Raw genomic sequence first — 25,160 nt, forward strand, 5'->3', positions numbered from 1 at the left:
TGGCTACCAAAATGTATGGAGTCTAAGGACTTTGTCTTTAAATGTGATTCAAACCAAATCATTCGAGTACATGGAGACATAGCTACTACTCCGTGTATGTGCGGCAGTTGTTGGCCGCTCGCACGCACGCCAGTGACCTTCTTTGATGAAACTTTTTGTATGGCTTCCAACATTCTCCTTTGCTACAGTCAAAAGTCACACTAGTAGAGTTCGTGTGCGCTTTCCTCTTGTAATTTTAATTGGACATGTGGTCCTTCAGGACATAAATCTGACTTGCCAAAATTGTCGTTTGTATACTTGTCTTACCAACTCTATAGCCTTTGACCTGTGCTTGACTTTATTATGATCTTGTCACAACAAAATTCTTTATGGATTTCTGTGACACTACATCGTTCCTGGAAAAGCAGTCCTGCTCAGGAATTGATTCTGGAATTATTCAACAGATTGCTGCAGCGTGGTAAACGCATGATTGGTCTGATAATTGCTGCTATTTTAGGTCTTCTTGCCTTGGCTGCTACTGCACCTACCACTGGTGTGACGCTGCAGAGATCTGCGTGATCACAGACTTCATGCTCCCTTGCACGATGAACTCGTGGCTTTACAAAGCAGAATTCAATGGGTAGGCTGAACGTTCTTGAAATTGCAGGAAACAGTACAATCTGTATGCGATTGGTGTTCTACTCAAATTTACATTACTTCTAAGTTTAACGCTTCTCTTACATTCAGGGAAGAATGATTACTGCACCATTTCCTGGATTCACTTGCAGGGAGAAATCTGTTAGTGCTAGACTTTCTTTGATTGCCTTGATGCTTGTTCTTTGCATACTGTTCATGAGACGTTGTTATGTTCAGGTTGGCAGACGTCAGTTGACATACGGTTTCTTGCCATGTCTTTTTAGGAAGTTCCTACTACACAGTAATAAACCTTTGATTATATCCCCATTTACACTTTTGTTGTATTTCTTGCTTTAAGGTTCCTGTTGGGATTCTTTCCTGCTACTTTCTTTTAACAAGATCTGGATATCTAGGTGACACTGTCTGCGGGTTTTTGGCACATGGTCTTTGGGATCGGGGCTTAGTTGCTTGAAGCTGTGGCCCAGCGTGATGCAGCTGTGCCCAGTCTTGAGGCTATTGTGCCATGGACTCAATGGTTTTCTAAACCAGGGGAGAGTCTCTTGTCCAGTCAAGTGTTGCCTTGATGAATGCATACCTCTCTGCTTAACAGGACTGTTTGTCTTCTGACCATGGAAGACAAACAAGAAGACACCTCCACCTTTGCTAATGATTTTCAATTGCCTGACATTCTTAATTTTGCCTTTTATTAACTCTTCCTTTTAGGACATTTTCTTCTAGGTTGATATTCTTCTTCTAGGTTTTTGGCTTTTATACCAAAGATGTACGACAAGGTAACAGTCATCTGCTTTTCCTTTCTATGCCTACACTCATGCTTAAGACAAGAGATGTGAAAGTTCGCTCACAAAAAATTAACTAACTTTCTGACATTTATTGAGAAGGTGTGTCCGTGGTTTCCTGCAGGACCCTGATTGCGTTTGGGTCAAGGCAATATAAAGTATGCTCCTTGCAGTTTTCAGGCACCGTTGTCTAACTCATTGTCCGTTTTACCATGTGTTCCCTCTTGCCCACTTCGCTCACTCTGCAACTGCTACATTGTAGCCTCCTCCCTTGTTCTCATTTGGGGGAGAGGGCATGTGTGTGTGTTTTCCGCAGGATGCTGACAATGCACATTGGGTACCTGGGCGCCTCATTTGCTTAGTGGCATCTCCGGACTCTAAGCCACCTGTGTCATCGCTGCCCCATCCATCATCGCCTCCTGTGTTCCCAATTTTCTTGGACTGGTTTTTTGGCCTCTGTTTGCATTTCCTATGGACTGTTTCCACCGCCTAGCACCCACCGTTCCCCTCTCTGGACTTTGACAGTGATGCTGTCATGCTTTCTGTGATTCCTTGACTGCTCCACGTGCTTTGTACACCATTGTTCTTATCCGTTATGTAATGCCCCTTTTGTTCTGTACACCATCTGTACTTCACCACGTTGGGGTTCTTTTTGTTTGTGTGCAGGGGGGACTTAGGCTCTGCCTAAACTCAACCTAACCCCAAGTTGCACAGGTACCAATTCCCAAAAATTCAGTAGTAACCTCAAGTTGCACAGGTACCATATTCAAGTTGCACAGAAAATTCAGTACCAATTTCCAAATATTCAAAAGTCAAAATTCAATTCAAACCAAATTCCAAATTCAAATTGCACACAATTTGGCCAAAATTCGGTTCCAGACACTGGTCCTGCAGTCAAATTTCTCTCTCAGTGACACTGTGCCACAGTGGTATTTCCCGTTTCTTCCCCAAGGCCGTGGCCACTAGACGGGAGCTTTCCAGAGGCTGATTAGCCAGTGATGGGTAAGATCCTCTCAGAGGAAAGCGGGATGCCGGCCGCCCCCAACAGCTTTCACTCTGGCAGAGGACAACCTAAGACAGGCACGGTCTTTCCATCCCAGTCTTAGCATGTACTTCATCTTTAAAAAAATATAAAAAGAAAGGGGGAAATGTCGGGAGCCATGCTTGACATAAGCATTGGAAATTAGAAGAGTGCCACTCTTCTGAGCTCTCTGCTTCAGCAGTCAGAGCTGTCAGGCATGATAAATCAGGTCTTCTAGAAAGTTAGTTTCGGTTCGGTCTGCGGGCACCGGAAGATTCAGCTACGTGCTGTATCCATAATGCCCTTTTTGTTTCTGTTAGGAATAATCACCTGGGTAACCCAAATTCTGGGCCAGATAAAAGGGACCTGTGAGACCCCTCAGTAGATTCTTCCTACTGGAGAGCTCTCTCCTGCCTGTAGCTGCCTTTCTGTAAATAAAGTCTTAGAAAACTTCAGACTACTGTCTGGGTACCTTTCTTGTTGAAGACCCAAGCCTGGTGGGCTTGGGAGGCGTTTGACAGGATTGTGGTACATCCGTATGACAGGGTACACTGCAAAAGTCAGAATGAAGGTACTGACCTTACTACATATATGGACATGAATAAACCTCAGAAATGAAGAATACAAAGAAGTTGAAGGTGTTGTAGAGCATCAAGCCCTTTCCACAACTCATAGAAATAAAAATATGTTATTTGAATGTGTGAGACAGAATGCAGTGGGGATACAAGAAATATATGCTCCTCCAAGAACAGGGTACAAAGAGCACTTGCATTGTATCTATTATTACTCAAAAAAAATGAAAAAGAGGAGCTGAGGAAATGGTTCCGTGGGTAAAGCACTTTCCCCACAAGCATGAGGACAAATTTGAATCTCAAAAACCCAGACACAGTAGAGCACATCTACAGTCCCTGTACTTCTATGGAGAGATGAGAGGCAGAGACAGGAGAATCTCCAGGTTACAAGCCAGCTATCCTGGTGTTTGCAGCCACAGGGGAAAACAGACCATTTCAAACAAGACAGACAGCAAGGACCAACAACTAAGGCTGCACTCTGACCTCTACACTCACACTGTGGCATGCAAGCAAACACACACACACGTACACACACACACACACACACACACACACACACACACAAAGAAGAAAAGGAAGAAGGAAAATATGGTGAAATCTTAACATCTAAATTGTGGGTACAGAGTTGTTATATTTTCTGTAAAGTTTTCTATCTTCATTCTAAAATAAAAAGAATGGTTGGAAAACCTCACTAAAATATGAAAGCCTATTATCTAGAAAAGAGAAAACTCTGGAGGACTTGAAAGGTATTCAGCTGCAAGAATGTGGGCCAAACTTCAGGAAAGTCTTATTCTGTTGTGTCTCCAGCACCCCACCAAGAGTTGAACTCACAGTCCTTTCTCTGAAGCCTCAGAGGTCAATGGATGACTGGCAGGTGAGAAAACAGCTAGAGCAGCTACTGCTGAACTTACAGGAAACAGTTCATTCCAAGAAGCTTCTGTCCCATACTGGATACCCACCTGCCAGCTGAGACGCTGGTGAGGGGATGCAGAATGAGAAGGTGAATTTACTGGCTTCTGAGTTCTCATTGCTCTGCAGACTGTGACTAAGACTTATGCTTTGGATAAAAAGGTCCATGACATGAGATGCTGTGCCCTATATCTCCCCAAGAAACAAACTATTTCTTGTGTGTATCATGGAGATTCTTTCCATGACCCCAGAGACCTTGGACCTACCCCAAACACAGCACTACCATATAGTATTATATGGAAAGTTTAACTTTAGACATTAGAGATTTTCGTGTCTGTATTTGCACAATTCCTAAATCAAGAATGCAAAAGTATTGGTGGAGTGAAATAGAATAAAATTCTGAGGATGAGTGCATGGACAGACGGGCAGATGGATGGATGGATGGATGGATGGATGGATGGATGAAGGGTGGATGGATAAATGAATGGATGGACAGATAGACTGATGGGCAAGTAAAAAGTATGCATAATATAGTGTCTAACATTTAGTCAGATATGAAATACTCTTGTTGAAGGGCCTTGAATTTGAAATACTTCACAATTTTTCAAGTCTAGTTATGTTATGAAATCTCTAAATGTCATCTAAACTTACTTTGAGACTTCTGTTTTTCCATCGTGTTTGTTAAGCTGGTAAATGATGCTTTCTCAATGAGTTCCTTGATTTCCGTCATGGTTGTCCCCATCAAAGAAACAGGTGTTTTTGAAGGGCTCCTTCTAGAAAATCCTCACAGAGAAAAATGAAAACACTCAAGGGCCAGATATTGAGAACCTATCTATGGGCCCTACCTGCTTTCTTCTTTAAATTACATGCATGTGAATGGCCTGGGTATTTGTCAAAATGTGAATTATCCCTCAGGAGCTGGGGACAGCCTGAGACTTTTCATGCCTATGAAGCTCTGCAATAATGTGATGTAGTGGTGCACATTTGCACCACCAAGGTTCTAACCAACTAGAAAATGTACTAAAATATAACATTTTTAAAGTAGATAAAGCTATAAAATATCTAGGAATTCACTGACAAGAGTTATCCACATCAGGCCCAGTGGGAAGTCACTGCAATTGTTTTGTTGGATGAATGTGATAACACCTGCTAAAGTGCCATCCAAGCATTTGTGTTTACACCTATAAGTTAAGTTATAGTAGCCACTGTTTAGATAGTCTTGCTTCTTGCTGTTTGTGTTTTTATAGTACATGGAATCCCACTGAAATGGGCCAACAGCCCATGGAAAGCAGACAATACAGAGTCCCAAAAGTTCAGTGCCTTACCACAATGGGAGGAAGATCATCCCACACCTACCACCCCCTCTAATGCTCAGAGACTTTTGAGGAAGAGGTTGGCAGAAAGAATGTAAGAGCCAGAGGGAGAGGTGTAATGTTACCTGGAAGTGTTATGCTGGCAAACTTTAGTCACACATCCTTCCCACCCTCATCAAACAGTTGAGGAGGGAGTCAGTTACCCCTCCCACCCAATCAGTCGACCTTCGCTGCATGTGGGGGAGGGGCTAAGGATATATAAGCAGAGAACACCATAAGGCACCTCTCTTGCCATTTTGTGCAGTTATTGGGAAGTCACAGGATCCATATTTGAACGTGGACTTTCCAACACAGCTGTAAATGGGGTAAACCCCCACCCTATGCTCTGTTAGAAAGCCCAGTAAACTACTTAGGATTTCCAAAATTAAAAAATAAAAAAATAATTTTTAAATCTGATTTGGAAAAAAAAATTATCTACATCTACAAGAAGGAAAAAAATTGATAAAGACTATAAAGGATTGGGTCTGAATTAAGTAAAAGGATATGCCATGATCACAAGTAGGGTAACTTGACAAATAATTGTCAATTTTCACAAATTAGTATGTAAATTCAACACAAAAAAGCAATATTTAAAAGTCAAAACTGTCAGTGAGGCATGAGCCTATGCACCTTCAGTTCCAGCTATTCAGGAGGCTGAGACAGGAGGACGGCTTGAACTCAGGAGTTTGAAGCCAGCCTGAACAAACATACTAAGACTCTGTTGCCAAAAAAAAAGATAGAAAAGGAAAATAAATAATGAGCTTGTCTGCTGGCATGGAGGCTGGCTCTCCTCATCCTAGCCCCACAGCTGAATTTCCATTCTCCAGTCCCTGCTTCTCCAGAACCAACTTGCCTGTCTGTGGCCCCAGAACAGCTGCCCCCAGAGACCCCAGCCAAGGCTCCACAGGCTAAGGCTATGGGTTAGCATCCTGGCAGCCCAAAATTTCCAGCTTTCAGTCTTTGTGATACTCACTCAAATCACTCATCACCTTGTGCAGAAAGTGGAGCTTGATGACAAAACCACGCCCCCCCCCCAAAAAAAATAAGGGTCAGGGGAGGTTGAGCACCCAGAAGCTCAAGCTCCTTTCCTCCCGTCTTTCATCTTTCATGGGTTATTTCAACTCTACCTTACCCAGAATTAATAAAAAGGATACAATGACTCAGAATAGGGCCAGTGAGGAAGGGCTCTCACCCCCAGATAAGTAGCTCTGTACTTACCGAGACACAGAAATGTCCTCCATCTTCAAGGACCTCTCATATTCTTCACTGTTCTTGGGAGAAGTTTCAGGCTCTGCTTGGTGAGAACCTAATATTACCAAATGTCTCCAAACTTCTGACTCTGTGCTAGTTCACCAGCAAATGAGGCCTCTGCCCATTCCAGTGACATATTGCAGGTAAAGGTCTAGCACATAGCAGCATTCAGAAAGAAGGTTTGCTGACTGAATGAAGGATACAGACCAAACTAATTCTAAGTATTTGGGTGAATGAAGGTAAGTCGAGCCCTCTGGGTCTTTAAATGTTACCCCTACTGAGGGAAAAAAAGAGGAAAATTCACTGCATACTCAATTAGCCTCTTCAGTACTGTTTATCACATTAGAGAATGTTGAAAACACACCTAAGTATCCCACATTCCCAACTATAAAGAATGGTTAAAGAAATTACAGTCCTATTTACCTAGCCACAACAAATGAAGTTACAGAAAGGTCTTCAGGACATAGAAAGATGCCTGTGATGATGTGTGAGTCATCTTAGACTACAGAAGCAATGTGTGCATCTTGGTAACCCAATAGGCTAAAAATAAAATTTAAAAAGAGGGACTTGAGAGCTGGCTTAGCAGTTAAAAGCACTTTCTGCTCTTCCAGAGGACCCAAGTTTGGTTCTCCGCATTCAAGTCAGGCATCCCACAACTGCCTGTAACTCCAGTTCCAGGGAATCCAATACTTTCTTCTGGTCTCCAAGGGTACCTACACACAGGCATTTACTCATGCAGACACACACATACACATAAATAAAAATAAATCTTTAAAATAAAAATTAAGCCAGACATGGTGGTGTACACCTTTTATCCCAGCATTTAGGAGGCAGAGGAAGGTGGGTCTCTGTGAGTTCAAGGCCAGCCTGGTCTACATAGGGAATTCCAGGATAGCTAGGGATACAGGGGGATCTTATCTCAAAAAGACAAAAATTAATTAATTGATTTATTAATTACCTAATTAATTAATTAAAATAAAAAACACATAAGATTCCTAGAACGAAAAGAGATTTGCTATAACAGGATAATCAAAATAGTACACTGACTGTAATTAGTGATGGAATCATAGATTATTGCCCCCTTTTTAATACTTTTCTATATTACAAGTTCTTTTTTGAAAAATGTAACTTCTTGGGGCTGGAGAGACAGCTCTGCAGTTAAGAGCACTGACTGCTCTTGCCAATGACCTGGGTTCAATTACCAGCTCCCACATGGCAACTAACAATTGTCCGTAACTCCAGTTCCTGGGGATCCAATGTCCTCTTCTGAACTCTGTGCACAATGAACATAGGTGCACTTACATACATACGGGCAATACACTCTTACACATTAAATTAAAATAATAAATAAAAAGGAAGAAAAATGTAACTTCCATGGCCAGAAAATTTTGTGTTGGGTTTCCAAATCACAAAGCAAATGACTATTAAATCAGTTGGGCACTGTGGTTCATAACTGCAATCTTAACATTTAGGAAGCTAAGACAGGATGATAACTTCAAGGCCAGCCTTGTCTGCATAATGAGTTCCAGGTCAGCTAGGGCTACTTAGTGATCTCATCCTAGTTTAAAAAAAAAAATCTGGATGGTGGTGACACATACCTTTAATCCCAGTACCCGAGATGCAGAGGCGTCTACGAGTTCAAGCCAGGCTGGCCTACATGGCAAGTATCAGGTCAGCCAAGGCTACATAGTGAGACTTTGTCTCAAAAAGGGAAAAAAAGAAATGAGGGGAAAGAAAGAAAAGGGAAGGGTGGGCAGGGAACGGAAGGGCAAGAAAGAAGAATCAACAATCAAAAACAAGCCACCCTGGGGCAAGGGAGTGATGACTGGGTGGTCACAGAGTGCTGGAGATTGTGTGCTGGGCTGGTCTCCTGACAGTCCTGAGCTCAGCTAGCCGCAGTCATTTCTCCTCACCTTGTGGAGACTTCTGGTGTTTTTCTGCCTTTTCTGGATCTCCTGGTATGTTCTCCTCATACACCTCCTTTGAAACAGTGTTGGCTTTCTCCGTGACCACTGTAGACAACCTCTTCTGACTTAAAACCAAGTGTTTTACCTCCTCTGGAATGAAAGAATATATCAGTCAAAAATGCCTACTGGACACCTGCTACATGCAGTTATCTGATGCCTCCCATGAACAAACAGTAGAGGACAAGGGAATGGAATCCCTGTAATCCCAGAGTTACCCAATGACATCGAATACCAGGAAACTCAAGAAAAACCACAAACCTGTTAGGGCCAGATACTTGGACCTTGGCTGGCAATAGCTCCCCCCAGGCACCTAAATACTATGGTACTGAATCTCCACATTTCACTGGAAGGGAGGTGTTGCTATCTACACTGACATTTAGGTAACTTTCCCACAATAGAGTCCTTAGCAGAACCAGGCTCATATCAGTTCTCCTTGTCCCCAGCAAGGAAGTCCCTTCTGTCAGCATCTACTCAAGAGAGTTTCACGCAGTCATGGAATGATGGCTGAACACATAAAGGGATTAAGTGGAGATACAGGGAGCTATAAGGAAGAAGTGGAGAGGGGATGAAATTTGATTCATCGTTGAAGGGCAATGGGGTGGCTGGTTGTCTGAAGGCAGCTGTGCCAGGAGCCCACCACCCCGAGTGAAGGGTAGGTTCACTAGCAAGAATGGAGCCTGAGGGACCAAATCCTAAAAAGCCTTCAAAGGAGACTCTGAAGGTAACACTTAATCCTATAGGAAAATTACAGCACAATGAAGTACAGAGTCAACGGAGAGACACAGGAAAGTCATGCCCAGGTGGCAAGAGAGAGGACGTGGAAGGAATTGGACAGAGACAGTTGCAGAGTAAATCTCTAGAAAACCTTGGTGAGGTAGGCACTGTAAGCAGAGGTTGGGAGACGAGGGCCAAGAATAGAAAAATAGAAGGTTCTAGAAATAAATTCAGATTTGCAAAGAGACCATCACTTCAACTGAAAGTTTCTCTGCAAGGCAAAATTTACTTCTGATCAGAAGGGTGCAGATCTCACAAGAATACAGAAGAAAGCACAATTTGTTAATGTGGCCTTCACCCACCCACCCCCAAAAAAGATGGCCTTCCCTTTTATCCCTGACACAAAAGAGAACTAGGCTGTACCTCATTGGTCAAGTTTCAACCGCACAGTTTAAACTCAAGTAGCTAATTGCAAAAAAGAAAGAGGCAATTTAGTAAAAATCTTTTGGCATTTAAGAGTGTGGGGCTTTGTTACAAAAGGGAGAAGGAGGTTTGAGGATGAGGAAACGAGAAATATTAGGTTAAGGGAGCAAAAGCTTTCCCACAATGTAACTATGAGACCTCTGAAAGGGACGTGGGAAATGAATGCTGCAAGTTACAACCGACAGGCTAAGAAACAACATCAAGGTAAATATCAGTCCTATAACAAGGGTACCAAAATGAAAGACAAGCAAATAGCTTCAAAACGTTTTTGATAGAAAAGTTTTCATTTCTTATGGAGGGGGGGTTGTTTGGTTTTTTTGTTTGTTTTCTTGGTTGATTTTTGTTTTGTTTTGTTGAAACAGGGTCTCCCTGTAGCTCCAGCTAGCCTGGAACTCGCTAGGTAGACCAGGGTGGCCTGGAGCTCTTAGAGATCTACATGCCTCTGCCTCCGCCTCCCGAGTTCTGGGATTAAAGGCCACTACATTTGGCAGATTTTATTTTATACAGAGTGGTCACAATAGAATTTGCCGACTTCAAGTGAGAAAGAAAACTAAAATTAAATAAAAAAGAAAACTAATTTAATTGAGAAAAATTCAGAGCAAGTTGTCTGGGGAAAGGAGAAAAAAAAAAAAAAAAACGCTGCCTGTTTGTCTGAAAAAACAGCTTCAAGTGTATCTAAGGAAACTAATCCTCTGTTTGCTTAAGAAAACAGGTGTACATTTAACCTTTGTTTCCGCTTCTATAATATGCTTCCTCAGTTTCAATTTCAGCTCATGCCCCCTACTGAACCAAGAGTTGGAGATCCCTGTGCCCAGTGCTAAGAGGCCCTGTGACTCCTGTGCTCACCAGTGCCAGAATGGATCTGGAATGATGCTGAGTTGTATATAAACTAAAAAAAAAAAAAAAACTACTACCTGTGCTGACTTTCAGTGGTGACTCCATTGAGCCCACTAATGAAACTTGTTTTCTGATCATCCACTCAGTGGGAAGTGCCTATTTGAAGTGCAGTGACCTCCTAGCCTCACCTTTCCCTTAAATGCTTGGTTCCCTGGCTGGGAAGTTACTGTTCTCAAACAAGGCTGGCCCCTTGGAGTAGGGCTAGGCTGTGACCTGGAACAGGCTGTGGACAAGTGGAAGCTGCCTTCCAGCTCATTCAGGGATCCCAATGCCACAGACCAAGGTCCATCTCCTCAGACCACACCCTCCTGGCTGACCTGCGGGGACCAGGGGATCATTCCTACAGGATTTCAGGACACAGTAAAGTACCCCAAGCACCAGTAATCAGACACATCATCTTGAATGGAAGGGGATACTGATCACCTCCCTGCAAATTTTTCTATAATTGTCTCATTCAGGGAAGCCTCACAGAGGTCTGGAGTCTAGTATGAAAAAGTGTGTGTGTGTGTATGTGTGTGTGTGTGTGTGTGTGTGTCTCCACGGCTGTCAAGTTACAGAGTCTGATTGGGCCATGTGCCAAGAGAGGTCTAATTCCCAGCCCCCCAGTGGGTAGCCAGGTGGGGTAAAGCAAGTTCTGTTCAGGGCAGTGCCTGCTCCAAAGGTCTTTGTCTTTGTTCTTGAACAACAGCACAGTGGGAGTCCACTGGAAACCCACTGTTCTAGATTACGTGATCAAAAATTTCAGCAAGGAGGTTATGGCACTAGGATGAAGCCAGGAAGATTGAGGAAGGACCTTCTGTAAAACAGAAGGACCAACTTTTGATGTTGAATGACCCCCAGAAGGAAATTTGGGTATGACTAAGATTAAGGCAGTGCACCACATAACTGGAAATGTAGGTCATCCAGATCATTTCCCATATATAGATTCTTGGCTACAAATTACACTAGCCTAGCCCCCTGGAGATGGTTCTGTGCTGGTAGACAATATCAGAGCAAAATTATCCTAGCCAAGACTCAATCAAAAAACCAACGCTCCACCAAGACTCCACCAATCCTCCAAGAAGACCCAGATGAGCCCCCACTGCCACCACCTCTTTATGCTTCTCTACCCAGGGCACAGTCCCCTCCATTGCCAGTCCACTACTGTCCGTATTTCCTCCAAGGCCACCCCCACCAGAGACAGCAATATCTCCTCCAAGGCCTGAGGAGCATGAACAGGTGGGGAGATATCTCTGTGCAGCCCAGAGGCACCTACCCACCTTCCAGATGCCCCTTTGAGAGACTAGAGGACCCAGCTTGTAGCCCATCAGACAGAAGCATAGAGGGAGGGCAATCTATTTTCTCCTGCCAGCTCTTCACCACAAACTTGCTTAATTGGAAACACCATACCCCACCCCCATACTCCAAGAAACCACAGGTTATGAAGGACCTAGTGGAATCTATTTGTCAGTCTCATCTTCCTACCTGGAGCAACAGCTGTCAACTCCTTCTAACTCGAGATACAGAGGAACAATGGTGAGTGATGACTGAGGCTCAGAAATGGTTAATGATTTAACCAGAAGGCCCCACCAGAAGGAACTGAATGCGGAGACACAGATCAGAAATGCCCTCCCAGAAAAAGACACCCCAATGAAACCCCAGTTCAGGAGGTGTTAGGGCCACCCTTGGAAGGTATCAACAGGCCCTATTAGAAGGATTGAATAGGGAGTTAAGAAATTCAACACATCCAAGACCACTGAAGTGTTCCAGAAACCAGATGAACGCCCTTCTGACTTTTACAAGAGGCTATGTGAAGCCTCCCACCTGTAGACTCCTTCTGATTCTGAAGTGCACATACACCCACCTCCCCCCACCCCCACCAAACCAGTGAATGGTAAACGCAGCCTGCATGGACCAGGCACAAGGAGCTATGTGGAGAAAGTTACAGAGAGTAAAAAGGCTTGCAGGGATGGGATGAACGTACCCAGATGCCAGAAGTTACCAACAAAATATTCATAAATCAGGAACAGACTACTAGAAGGGAGGCAGACAAGAGAATGAAACAAAAGGCAGCCCTCCTGGTGGAAGGGTCAAGGCATCTACTGCAAGGAAATTGGATACTGGAAAAATGAATGCCCCAATAAAAAGGGGAGAGACCAGAGATCAAAACAGGATCACACTCTATCAGGCCAAGCCCCCTCACCAGCAACTTCATTAGACTGGCTGGAATTGACCCTGACTGAAACAGGCTAGACTTCATAAGACTGGGCCCTCATGAGCCCATGATCAAAATGAAAGTCAGGAGCCACTTAATGGACTTCATGGTAGCTAGTGGCACTGAATACTGAGATGTTACCAGACCGGGAGCCCCTTGTTGAAGAAGGCTACAATAGTGGGATCCACCGGGATCCCAACCAGGCATCCCTTCTGTGAGTCTCACAGCTTACCATGAGAAGACACTAGATGAAGTATGAATTCTCCTATCACCCAGAGTGCCCAGTATCCTTGCTATAAAAAGACTTGTTGTTTAAACTAGGGGCACAGATTATCTTCTCTGTTGATAGCACCACCTCCCTAAAATTGCAGGGACCCATGGAAGCCACCTGTGTGATCCTACCAGTCACAATTCCCCAAGAGGAAAAATGGAGTATCCCCTCAAGTCCATCATACACACTGACTCTGTCGTGGAAGCTTGGAGCTTCCACTTTCCTAGAGTATGGGCTGGAAAGAACCTATGAGGGCTGGCCATCAGTCATCCACCTGTAATAATTGAATTGCTACCTATAACCCACCTGGCAAGGGTTCAACAATGCTCTTTATCTTGTGAGGTCAAGACTGGCATTCAGACTTATCTTCAGAGACTATTAAGAGTTTGGACAGCTTCAAAAATGCCAGTCTTCTTGGAACACATAAAGCAACCAGGCATCAGACTACCAACCATTCCAGAACCTACAAACCATCAACCAGGCACAGTCACTATCCATCCAGTGCTCCCCAGCTCTTACACATTTCTTGGCTGCATGCCTACATAAGCCCAATGGCTCACATGTTTGTATTTTAAGAATGCCTTTTTCTTCATTTGTCTGATACCTGTCAGTCAATATTCACCTTTTAATGAAAAGACCCCATCACTGGCCACAAGGAACAACTGACTTGGGCTTGATTGCCCCAAGGGTTCAAAAACTCCCCCACAATATTTAGGAAAGCCCTGGCAGACGACCTGGCACACTTTCCAAGCAAGGGGTAAAATGTGCACTCTCATAGTATGTGGACAATCTTCTCCTGGCAAGTGTGACCTTGGAAGATGGCACTAGGGGAACAGAGACATTGCTAGATCTGCTCCACAAAGCTGGATACAGGGTACCCCTCAAAAAGGCCCAAATCTGACAAAAAGAAATAGAATGTTTGGGATTTCATATCTCAAAAGGACACCAGGCCTTGGGGTCCAAATGAAAAATGAAAAATTTGGACCATCCTTGTCCCAAAGACCAGAAGACAGACTAGAGAATTTCTGGCGGTAGCCAGTTTCTATCACATTTGGACACCTAACTATTCATTAATAGTCAAGCCCCTCTATGAAGGGAAGGCCCTGCTGGAATCACCAGCCTTAGGACTCACTGACATGACAAGAGAATCTAACCTATGTGTACATGAAGAAAAGGGAATGGCTTTAGTAGTCTTAACCCAGAATGTGGGACGTTGGCAATGACCTATAGCCTATCTATCCAAGCAGTTAGACACGGTGGCAGCTAGATGGCCACCTTGTCCATGGGCCAAGGAGGCTGACAAACTGACTATGAGAAAGTCCATGAACCTCAAGGTCCAACATGAAGTCATGGCCTTTACGGACCATAGAGGGCACCATTGACTCATCAACCCACAAATGAGCCTCCTTTATGAAAATCCCCAAGTTTACCTGGAGACTGTAAAGACACTAAATCTAGCCACTTTCCTACCTGCTGAACTGGGACCGCCCAACCACGACTGCATTGAAACAACAGGTAAACATCCAGTTCCGGATCTCACAGATCAGCCTCTGCCTTCCCAGATCATACCCTCTACACTGACAGCAGCAGCTTCCTCTTAAAGGGAAAACATCTGGCAAGATAATATGGCAACAGAAACTGAATTATACAGTCATGAGCCTTCTCTGTGGGATGGTCCACTCAACAGAGCTGTTAGCAGTAATCAGGGCCCTGGAGATAAGCCGAGGACATAGGGTACACATTTACATAGACTCAAGATACACCTTTGCCACCCTTCGTGTGCTCTCTATAAGGAGAGGGGGTGACTCATTGCAGGAGGAAAAGCAATCAAAAATCAAACAGATTTTATGCCTCCTAGAAGCCATTGGGGATCCACAACAGCCATTGCTGTCATTCACTGTCAGGGACTTCGGAAAGGAGAAGACTCCATTGTCAAAGGAAAACAGTGAGCAGATGAAGAAGTAAGGCAAATGGCAACAATAAAAATGCCACAGCTTCCTCCAGGCCACCAGGAATACAGAGAACTGGACAGAGACCATTTGAAGATCCAGAACTATATTTACCAAACTGCCACCTAACAAGGGATATAAATACCTGCTAGTCATTGTGTATACTTGCCCTGCCTAATGGAGGCATATTCCACCAGGACTGAAAAAGCCAGAAAAGTGACAAGAATTTTATTGACTGAGACTTTGCCTACATTAACTGAGTCAGACAATGAGCTTGCCTTTGTGGCTGAGGTCATGCAAAGACTAGCAAAGGCTCTGCAACTGAAATGGAAAATACATACAGCTTGCCATCCTCAAAGCTCAGGTAAAGCGCAGCACATGAACTAAACATTAAAACTAGCCTTGAGTAAGTTTTGTCAGTAGATTCAATTGCCGTAGACTTCAGTACTGCCTATGGCTCTCTTACAGGTGAGATGCTCACCTTGAGCAGGAATTAGGCTCTCACCTTATGAGATATTGTTTGATAGAACCCTCCCCACCCCCTTCATAAGAGTCCTCAGGGACTAAAGGGAAATGGGAAACAGAGATCCATACTCCAGCTGCAGCACCTGCCCCAGTACCATAGCTCAGTTACATTAGTGGATGCTGGAGAGGCTTTTCCTGCCCATAAGTAACCCAGTACATCCCCACAAGCCAGGAGACCTGGTATGAAACAAAGATTGACATAAGGCACCCTTCAAACCCACCTGTAAGGGATCCTATCCTGTGCTTCTAACCACTCCCACAGCCTTGAAAATTGCAGGTAGAAACACCTTGATCCATCATTCCTGGGTAAAGGCTGCTGCCCCACCTGAACGACCAGCCCAGTGGACGGTGTGTGGGTGCCGAGAATGCCCTCAAGATCACCTCTTGTGCCTACTGCCCTGCTTTGACCACACTGGAAGCTGGTCAGTCTATGCATGGCTGAAGCTTGAGGACTACAACCAGCACCTGAAGACACTACAGACTTGCTTCAGTCACAAACATGGAGGCCAATTATCAACATATGATGGAGAAATAAGGAAAACAACAGGGGACACCAAGGAATTATGGTCACAATGCCATCCTGTTCACTTAAGCATAATGATATTGTTAACTTTACTGTTTTCCATAGGTCTGGCTGAGACAGTGCTAGACAACTGGAGCCAATCACAAAGGATTGCCCTAGCAATGTTTTACATAGGTGTGCTGGGCCTCCTTGGAAGGCTCTTCTGCTTTCTTTAATAGCCTATATATTGTACTAAGCTCGAAGGCAATGGGATACACAATGCACTTGTCAGCAGTATCACCTCCCCTCTTGGAACTAACTTGATAGATGTGTCAAACAGAGCCCCCACTACTGTCTTCATGAAGGACAGACCTATGTAACAGGGCCATGGTCAGAATGTTGTATCTGCTATCTAGCCGTTCTTCCCAAATGAACCTGTTCCTAGCCTATTCCTAGCACTCCACTACTGTTTTCTCAAACCAAAGGCAGATTATGGCATTACCTCCATGTCCCTGCACTGCCATCTCCCCCAGTATGACAAGCAGATGTTATGAGGCAGAGGAAATCTTTTAAATGTTATAGAACTGGGAGGATGTACTGGACGAGGGAAATAAAAACTCAACGCTATTGGAGTTTACCAAACCAGACTTGCCCTATTATTTCAAGCCCTACCTTCTGAAGCACTGAGCCAAACTATCTACACATACCCAGACTCAAATCAGATAAGGCTCATTATATAGACCTTCATCTGTATCAAGTTCTAGACTCAATTTATCACCTTCTCAATGATACTAATCCCTGGTTAGCAAAAGGTTGCTGACTTTACTTATCCCTGGAAGCTCCCTGATATCTGGTCACAGTAGTATCAGTGACAAATGTGACTGTGATGAAGTCCCTGCAGGACTCCTCTATCTCAAAACATGTTACGAGGAAAGTAGAACTGTCTCAAAGGGGCCCCTCATGTTTTATAAGCAAACTGGAGACAAAGTCAGTAGGTGACCTGGCTCACAACCAATGGAACAAAACATTTCCTCACTCCCACTAAGAACATCAGATGTTGTCCCCAACCAGATCTCTTTTTCATATGTGGGACAAATACCAATGTACGTCTGCCCAGTAATTTGAAAGGTATATGCATTCTGGTTTTCCTTACTCTCCAAATGGACACTGCCCCCAACAATCAAACTCTCACAAAGCACATATGAAATCTAAAAGAGCCATTCAATTCATACCTCTACTAATTGGTCTAGGAACAATGGCTGAGGTGGGCACAGGAACAGGAGGAACTGCTGCATCAGCCACTTTCTACAAACAATATACAAGGATTTGGCAAATGACCACAGAATGAGTGGCCAAAGCATTAGTAGCCCCCCAAGACCAATTAGATTCCCTAGCAAGTGTAGCTCTACAAAACAGAGGGGACTAGATTTGCTAACTGCTGAAAAGGGAGGAATCTGTCTCTTTTTAAATAAGGAATGCTTACACATAAAATAAAAATAATAAATAAAATATTTTAATAAATAAGGAATACTACTTTCATGCAAACCAGTCAGGAATAGTCAGGGATATGGCCCAAAGACTAAGAGAATAAATTACAAAGAATAGACAGGGCCAGGCGTGATGGTGCATGCCTTTGATCCCAGCACTTGGGAGGCAGAGGCAGGCAGATCTCTGTGAGTTCAAGGCCAGCCTGGGGCTACAGGGAGACCCTGTCTCAAAAAGACTGAGAGAGAGAGAGAGAGAGAGAGAGAGAGAGAGAGAGAGAGAAACTCGCAGTTGATTCCTGGAACTGGTGGGATATTTGGAGCTGGGCATCCTGGCTCCTCCCATTAGCTGGCCCTGTCCTTGGGCTCTTTCTGGCACTCCTTTCTGGTTCCTGTATCCTTAACATGCTGGCTTGGTTTGTGTCCTCTTACCTAGAAGCTGTGAAATTCCAAATGCTCATCCAGAACTACCAACCAGTTAATCTGGAAGATAGAAACCGATGTCCCTTAGATAAATTAAGCAGGTATCAAAGGGGGGAATGAGAAGGAAAACTAAAATTGATTGAGAAAGAAAACTAAAATTAATTGAAAAACCCAGAGCAGGTTACCTATAAAATAAAATTTTTTTAATTTTTTTTTAAAAAACTGTCCCAGCTTATCTGAGCAAACAGTTGGTAGTTTACCCAAGAAAGCAGTCCTCCTATATACTTAAGAAAACAGTTGTCTGTTTAACCTTTGCTTCTGCTTCTGTAAATACACTTCCATGCTTCAAGTTCATGCCTCCCCACCCATAAGTTGGAGAACCCGCCCCCCCAGTCACGTAGGCCCCTGTGACTGGTCTGCAGTCACACAAGCTAAGAGGACCTGATGGGTACTCCTGTACCCATCAATGCCAGAGTAAGTCTGGCATGATGCTGAATTGTCTATAAATATTTTTTTAATTTTTTATTATTTTTATTTTATGTGTATGCTTGTATTGCCTGCATGTAGGTAAGTGCTCCCATGTCATGCAATGCCTGCATTGGTCAGAAGAGGCTGCCAGATCCCCTGAGACTGGAGTTACAGACAGTTGTTAGCTGCCATGTGGGTGCTGGGATTCAAACCCAGGTCTTCTGCAAGAACAACCCAGTGTTCTTAACCACTGAGCCATCTCTCCAGCCCTATAAATATTATTTAAAACTACCTGTGCTCAGACTTTTGGAGGTGACCTCCCACTGAACTTGCTGGTAAATAAACTTCTTGTTTTCTGATCCTCCACTCTGTCTGAGGTGCCTCTTTGAAGTGGGGCAACTTCCCAGCCTCACCTTCCCTTTATACAAGGATGATGTCATCTTCATCCAACAATGAAAAACTAAGAAGCTATCTAGAAGCTAGCTAGCTTCTATCTAGAAGGACGGACAAAGGCTGACTGTGGTATGGATGTTCCATTAAGAGCACTGCCAAACAAATTTTCTTTCCTTTATAATATGAAATGGACCTCTTGGAGCATTTCTGCAATCCCAAGAAATAAAGTGTCACTAAGTATCTTTGTGACAAAAGTCAGGTCCACAGGGAGGCCATTAGCAATACTCATCACTGGACAGGCATATGATTTTAGTTTTTCCTCCCTGTTTCCTAGACATTTCTAAGTGGTCTTTATACAGGGACTGTACACTGTTCTTCTAATTCGGAAAATGAACTTAAAATGAGGCAGGGATACCAGGTGTGCTGGATAGCTTTAGTTGTCAACTTGACACACCTGGGCTAGAGGGACCCTCAATTGAGGAATTTCTTTTATTGGACTGGCCTATGGCCATGTCTGTGGAGCATTTTCTTGATTGTTAAATGATGTGGGAGGGACCATACCACTGTGGGTGGTGCCACACCTCAGGGTGGTCCTGAGTTATATAAGAAATACAAGAAAGCAGACTGAGCACAGGACAGAGAAGCAAGCCAATAAACAGCGTTCCTCCATGGTCTGTGCTTTAGCTCCTGCCTCCAGGTTCATATCTCCAGGTTACTGCCCTGAGTTCCTACCTTGGCTTCCCTTGATGATGGACTGTGAGCTGTAAGCTTTCCTCTCCAAATTGTTTTGGGCAGTGTTTTTTGTTGTTGTTGTTGTTGTTGTTGTTGAGTTGTTTTTTGTTTTTGTTTTTGTTTTTTGTCTTTTTGAGACAGGGTCTCCCTGTAGTTCCAGCTGACCTGAACTCACCATGTAGACCAGGCTGGCTTTGAACTCACAGTGATCAGCCTGCCTCTGCTGGGACTAAAGGTATGTGGCACCACGCCCAACTGGTCAGTGTTTTTATCACAACAATAGACAGTAACTAAGACACTAGGCTTGAACAAGCATCAAGGAAAAGCTGGTGCTGTGGCTCCAAGCACCCTGAGCAGAGGCTATGGGCCCTCCCTTCAGGATTCAGACTTCCTGCCTCTGACCCAACTGGTTTCCATGGCCCTTTCACCAGGCCATGCTGAAGCCACGCCCCAGAAGCTGGTCCAATGTGAGGCAGATGTTGACCAGAAATCCTGGTCCAGGGCAGACCCTGGAACACACCAAGGGCAGTTGCAGGTGCCAGTAGCCCATATTCTGAGGACAATGGTCTTTCTTTTGTTCTGAGTGACAAACATTGTATATCAGTCCCATTTTCTCCCATAGGGACCCTATGCTTAGTAGTTTAGATATAAATCAGTGAGTCTCAATAAGGGGTGATTTGGGCCCCCTGGGGACATCTGGCAGTATCTGAAGGAATTCTTGATTGTCACCCTGAGAGGCTAATATTGACTTCTAGCGACCAAAAGCCCAAGATGCTGTCATCTTTGGGAAAGCCCACAACTAAGAAGCCTCTGACCCAAAATGTCAACAATTTGGCAAAGGGTACCAAAGAAAGATTACAAATTACAAGTACCAAACCTGAGATGTCACCATGCCCTTCAGGAGGCAACTGGTCAACCAAAGAAGTCAGAGTTTCCCAGTCTCACTAAGCCAGGACGTGACTCCTCCACGCTCACTGCTCATTAGCAAGCATGGTCTCAGCTCCCTGTAAGTGGGGTAACTATACTTGCCTGAAAGCAAACAGCAAAATAGTGAATAACCCCCATGGATTCTCTTCTACTTTCTCTAAGCACATAAGGAGCCTTAGAATTAGCACCTGATGTCAGTTCCTTAGCTCAATCTCATTCTAGCTTTTAAGTTCTCCATGAACAACACACACCCTCCTGTTGTTCACGCCTGGGGCTGGGGGGGGGGGGTTCTTACCACCCTGCCTGTAGGATGCCAATGGGTGCTACTTCTTTTTACAGATGCAAGAGGGAGATTCAAGGACTTGCCAACGGTCAACAGCTAGTATGAGGAGAATGGAACTGAATGGGTCTGACTTAAAAGCTTCTGTCTCCCTAACCCCGCCCACTTGCTACTTCCAAAAAGTTCAGAAGAATCTGACACTGATGTGCTTGCATAAGTAAAAATCTAGAGGGAGGCTGGTACGGTGGCACACATCTGTAATCCCAGCACTAGGGAGGCTGAGGCAAAGGATCAAAAGTTCCAGGCCAGCCTGGACAAGTGAGTGATACTGCCTCAAAATAAACTGGGGAAGGTGGGAATGGTAAAAAAGCCTGGGGTAGTAGCTAGAAGCAGAGCAAGTAGAATAGTTGTCTAGCATGTATGAGGCCCTGGGTTCCACTCCCAGAACTACAAATATATATATAAGTACCAAACCGGAGATGTCATCATGACCCCCGAGGAGGCAACTGGTATACATATATATGTAGGCTAAATGGTAGCATGTTGCCCTGAGGATGTAGAATTTTTTTTAATTTAGTGTGTGTGTGTGTGTGTGTGTGTGTGTGTGTATGTATACACACGTGTGCACCACACTCATGTGGAAGCTAAAGGCCAAAAAAAAAAATCTTTTTTTGGTCTTTTTGAGACAGAGTCTCCCTGTAGCCCCAGCTGGCCTGGAATTCAATATGTAGACCAGGCCGGCCTTGAACTTATAGAGCTCTGCCTGCCTCTGCCTCCTAAGTGCTGGGATTATAGGTGTGCATCACCACATCTGGCTTAAGGTCACAAATATTTTGTTATTTTTATTTTATGTGTATGAGTGTAATGCCTGTATGTAGGTAGGTGTACCTGTGTCATGCAATGCCCAAGGAGGTCAGAAGAGGTCACCGGATCCCACAGAACTGGAGTTATAGACAGTTGTTAGCTGCCATGTGGGTGCTTGGAATTGAATCTGGGTCCTCTGCAAAAGCAACCAGTGCTCTTAACTGCTGAGCCATCTTTCCAGCCCCTCTATCTTACTCTTTGAGACAGAGTCTCCTAATAAAGCTGGAGCTTGCCAATTCGATTAGACTGGCTCACCAAAAGTCTCAGGGATCCTCTATTTCCTCTTCCCCAGTGCTATAATTATAGGTATGTACACCACACCCAGCATTTTATGTGAGTTCTAGAGGATCAAAATCGGGTCCTCATATTTATATGGCAAGCACTTTACCAACAGAGCCATTTCCCCAGCTAGAGGAGGCAGAATTTTTCAATTAGCTGCTTCTTTTTCTGGTGTTAGAGATGGAACCCAGGAACTCAGGAACTCATACATGCAGGCGAATTTTCTCTTTTGTTTTTTACTATTCCTAATCTTTTTTTCAGTAAACATACAATATTAGTCCAAGGAGACAGGCCAGTGATAGGGACTCATGTCAGAGCTGCCCTGACGCAAAAAGGTCCACAGATATAAGGGAGGTACACAGACTGCCTAAGTCCAGACGCACCATAACTCTCCAAGCATGTCCTGGGTGGATGGTACACACACCAGGTAAGTCAAATGAAAACACAAAGAAACACCAGCTTTTACTCTGATACAAGTTAAAAGTCCCTCATCTTAAATGCTTGGGATTTGGGTTTTTTTCAGATTTTGGAATATTTGAATATAAAAAGAAGTATCTTGGAGAAGGCACCCAATTCTAAGCTGGAGATTTACTCTTGTGAATAACCTATACACTGTCTTGAGGGGATGTTATAAGGTTTTTTGGTGAGCTTTTGTTTTAACAGTGATCTGTCATGTGAACTTGGCTGTGGAATTTTCCACTTGAGGTATATATAATGTCAGGATTCAAAACAATGTCAAACTTCTCAGATTTTAGATTTCAGGATTCAGGATGTTCAACCTGTAGTGAGCAAACACAAGTCTCCAGAAACATTTAAAATACAACCAAAATACCTGACTTACCAAAAGATTCTGGGTCTTCCAAATAACCAGTCGTCTTTAACCGATGGTACCTGACTTTTTTTGAAACTTTGTCCTTACTGTCCCAGAGCTTCAGAGTGATTTTGTGGAAATTTACTTTCTTTAATAATTCCTTTGTCATGTTGACCTTAAAACTTTGGCTCCATGACACCCAGACTTTGTCACCTTCTCTCCATGGCTTCACAGTCTGTGTAAAACACCATTCAGAGACTAACTGCAAGAAATGGAGGAGCAGGCTACAGACTAGGCACTCCCCACCAGGCTAGCCCCACCTGAAGTAGAGGTGGTGTGGTACCCTCTGCTTGGCTGCCTCTCTCCGAGCTTTGAATTACAGGGGAGTAGAGCCCTGTGTGCTGGGCCCTGTCAGGCCTCTGATTCCTTGAAAAAATAAAATCTAAGAAAATGCATACATAGTGTCCAAGCAATGACTCAGAGCCAAACCACTGTAGGAGTATGCCTGTGTGTACAAGCAGCCCTTGCATACAGTCACACTCATGTGAGCACACACACACACACACACACACACACACACACACACACACACACACACATACACACGTTAAGAAAGAACCTTAAGGGTCGGAGAGATGGCTCAACAGTTAAGAATGCTTACTGACCTTCCAGAAGACCTGAATTTAGTTCCCAGCACCCATAAGTGGCTCACAATCACCTAAAACTCCATTAGATGCTCTCTTCTGGCCTCCAAGGGCACTTGCACACACACACACAAAAAAACACACACACACACACACACACACTTTTTTTAAAAAGAACTTTAAGTGCTAAAACACCCAGGAAACTACCAAGTAAAGATACTTAAATAAACCATGTGATTACATTTGTAGGTCAATGTAAGTTCTCACTGAGGAAGTCTAGAGTGGGCCAGGATCCCACATTTCTAGTGAGCGCTATTGCTATGTCCACTTCAGGTCAGTGGAACACATGCTGCATCCTGAGTGTGACACTCCATGCAGAACCACACACACTTCACCCACCTTTATTCCTGAGTCCAGAAACACTTTGGCCACTGCAGGAAACACCATGACATCAACTTTTTGGGGTTCTACATCATCAGGCATGAGGAAATATTCAATGTGGTAGAAGTGACGAGCCTTTGCACCATGGCTGTCTGGTTTAGGAACTTTCTTATATTTATCAATAACACTTGTGAGTTTTCCCTTATGACCTAGAAGATACAAATTTAATGAATCTTTCTCTAACCTGTGGGAAAGCAGACCTATCTCCAAGCTCCATGGAGGCAAGAAACATTGCTATCATTTAGAAATGTCTCCAAAGGCCCATGTGCTCCAGCCAGTGTCTTTACTGGAAAGCAAGAGAAACTAAGAGGTGGCACTTACTTAATAGGGGAAGGTTAGACAGATGAGCAATTTCCTCCCGGGGCACCTCTACCTTGATGTTCTGCCTCACCAGAGGTCCTAAAGCAACAGAACCAAGTAGCCATGAACTGAAATCTCTGAACCTGTGAGCCATAACAAGCCTTTCTTCCATATTAAGTTGTGCATTTCAGCTATTTTTCACAGTGACATCGTTGACTAACACAAAAAAACCTGGTGCTGTGAGAGGCTATACATGACCATGTTGCTTACCCACCAGCTTGGGGGAGAAGGTTCAGGCCCAGATCTACAGAGGAGCGGAGCCTAGACTTTATACAATGCATGCAAAACTGAAGTGCATGGCTCAGAAAGTGGGCACTCTTACAATTTCTCATTCGGCATCTTGCTTGTCTCACTCGAGGCCCAGCCCTAAGAAGCAAGCCAAAATCAGGTAAGAAAAAAACATCCCATGACAATATAACAGCACATGAGCAGGGTTCTATGGTACAACAACATCGACTTGGGTGTTTGCCTCTCAGGACCTCTTAGCAGAGTCCTACAGGAGTAAGGCTAGCAGACATCCAGGCAGTGAGAACAGCCTAACAAAACCTTCTTCATGAGTGATGAGATGCTGGATAAAAGCCGGGGCACGGCCAGAGGCCAGAGCCAGTCATGAGCTCAAATGGAACCTTCTGGGTTGGTTCTTTTCATACCAAGGAAGATGATCAGGAACTTCATAAATATTTTGAGATCGGTTTGTTTCTTTTGTTGTTTGGTTGTCTGGTTGGTTTTGTTTGGAGACAGGGTCTCAGCAAGTTGCCCAGGTTGATCTCAGGTGCTTGGACACGAGTGACCCTTCTACTTCCCAAGTAATATAAGTACAAATCTGGATCTCTATAAATACCAATCCAAACTTCAGTCTATAAAAATATGACTATCTTTTTTTTTTCTTTTGGTCTTTTTGATACAAGGTCTCCCTGTAGCCCCAGCTGGCCTGGAACTAACTATGTAGACTAGGCTGGCTGTAAACTCACAGAAAGAGAGCTCTACCTGCCTCGGCCTCCTGAGTGCTGGGACTAAAGGCATGTGCCATCATGC

At 44.0% G+C, this 25,160-nt stretch overlaps 1 protein-coding gene across 1 annotated transcript in view; it reads right to left on the minus strand.

Annotated features, from left to right (window-relative positions):
- Kiaa1257 (KIAA1257 ortholog) overlaps window positions 1–25,160 on the minus strand; it is a 97,950-nt gene that overhangs the window by 67,387 nt on the left and 5,403 nt on the right. The window contains exons 3-7 of the mRNA XM_029561314.1: window positions 23,724–23,914; window positions 22,702–22,915; window positions 8,431–8,574; window positions 6,485–6,572; window positions 4,566–4,687 (exon numbers count right to left, since the gene is read on the minus strand). Coding sequence (XP_029417174.1) covers window positions 4,566–4,687; window positions 6,485–6,572; window positions 8,431–8,574; window positions 22,702–22,915; window positions 23,724–23,914 — 759 coding nt within the window. The remainder of the gene's footprint in view (window positions 1–4,565; window positions 4,688–6,484; window positions 6,573–8,430; window positions 8,575–22,701; window positions 22,916–23,723; window positions 23,915–25,160) is intronic.

Source organism: Nannospalax galili, unplaced genomic scaffold (genome assembly GCF_000622305.1).
Source record: "Nannospalax galili isolate Female #2095 unplaced genomic scaffold, S.galili_v1.0 scaffold332, whole genome shotgun sequence".
Classification (NCBI taxonomy): domain Eukaryota; kingdom Metazoa; phylum Chordata; class Mammalia; order Rodentia; family Spalacidae; genus Nannospalax; species Nannospalax galili.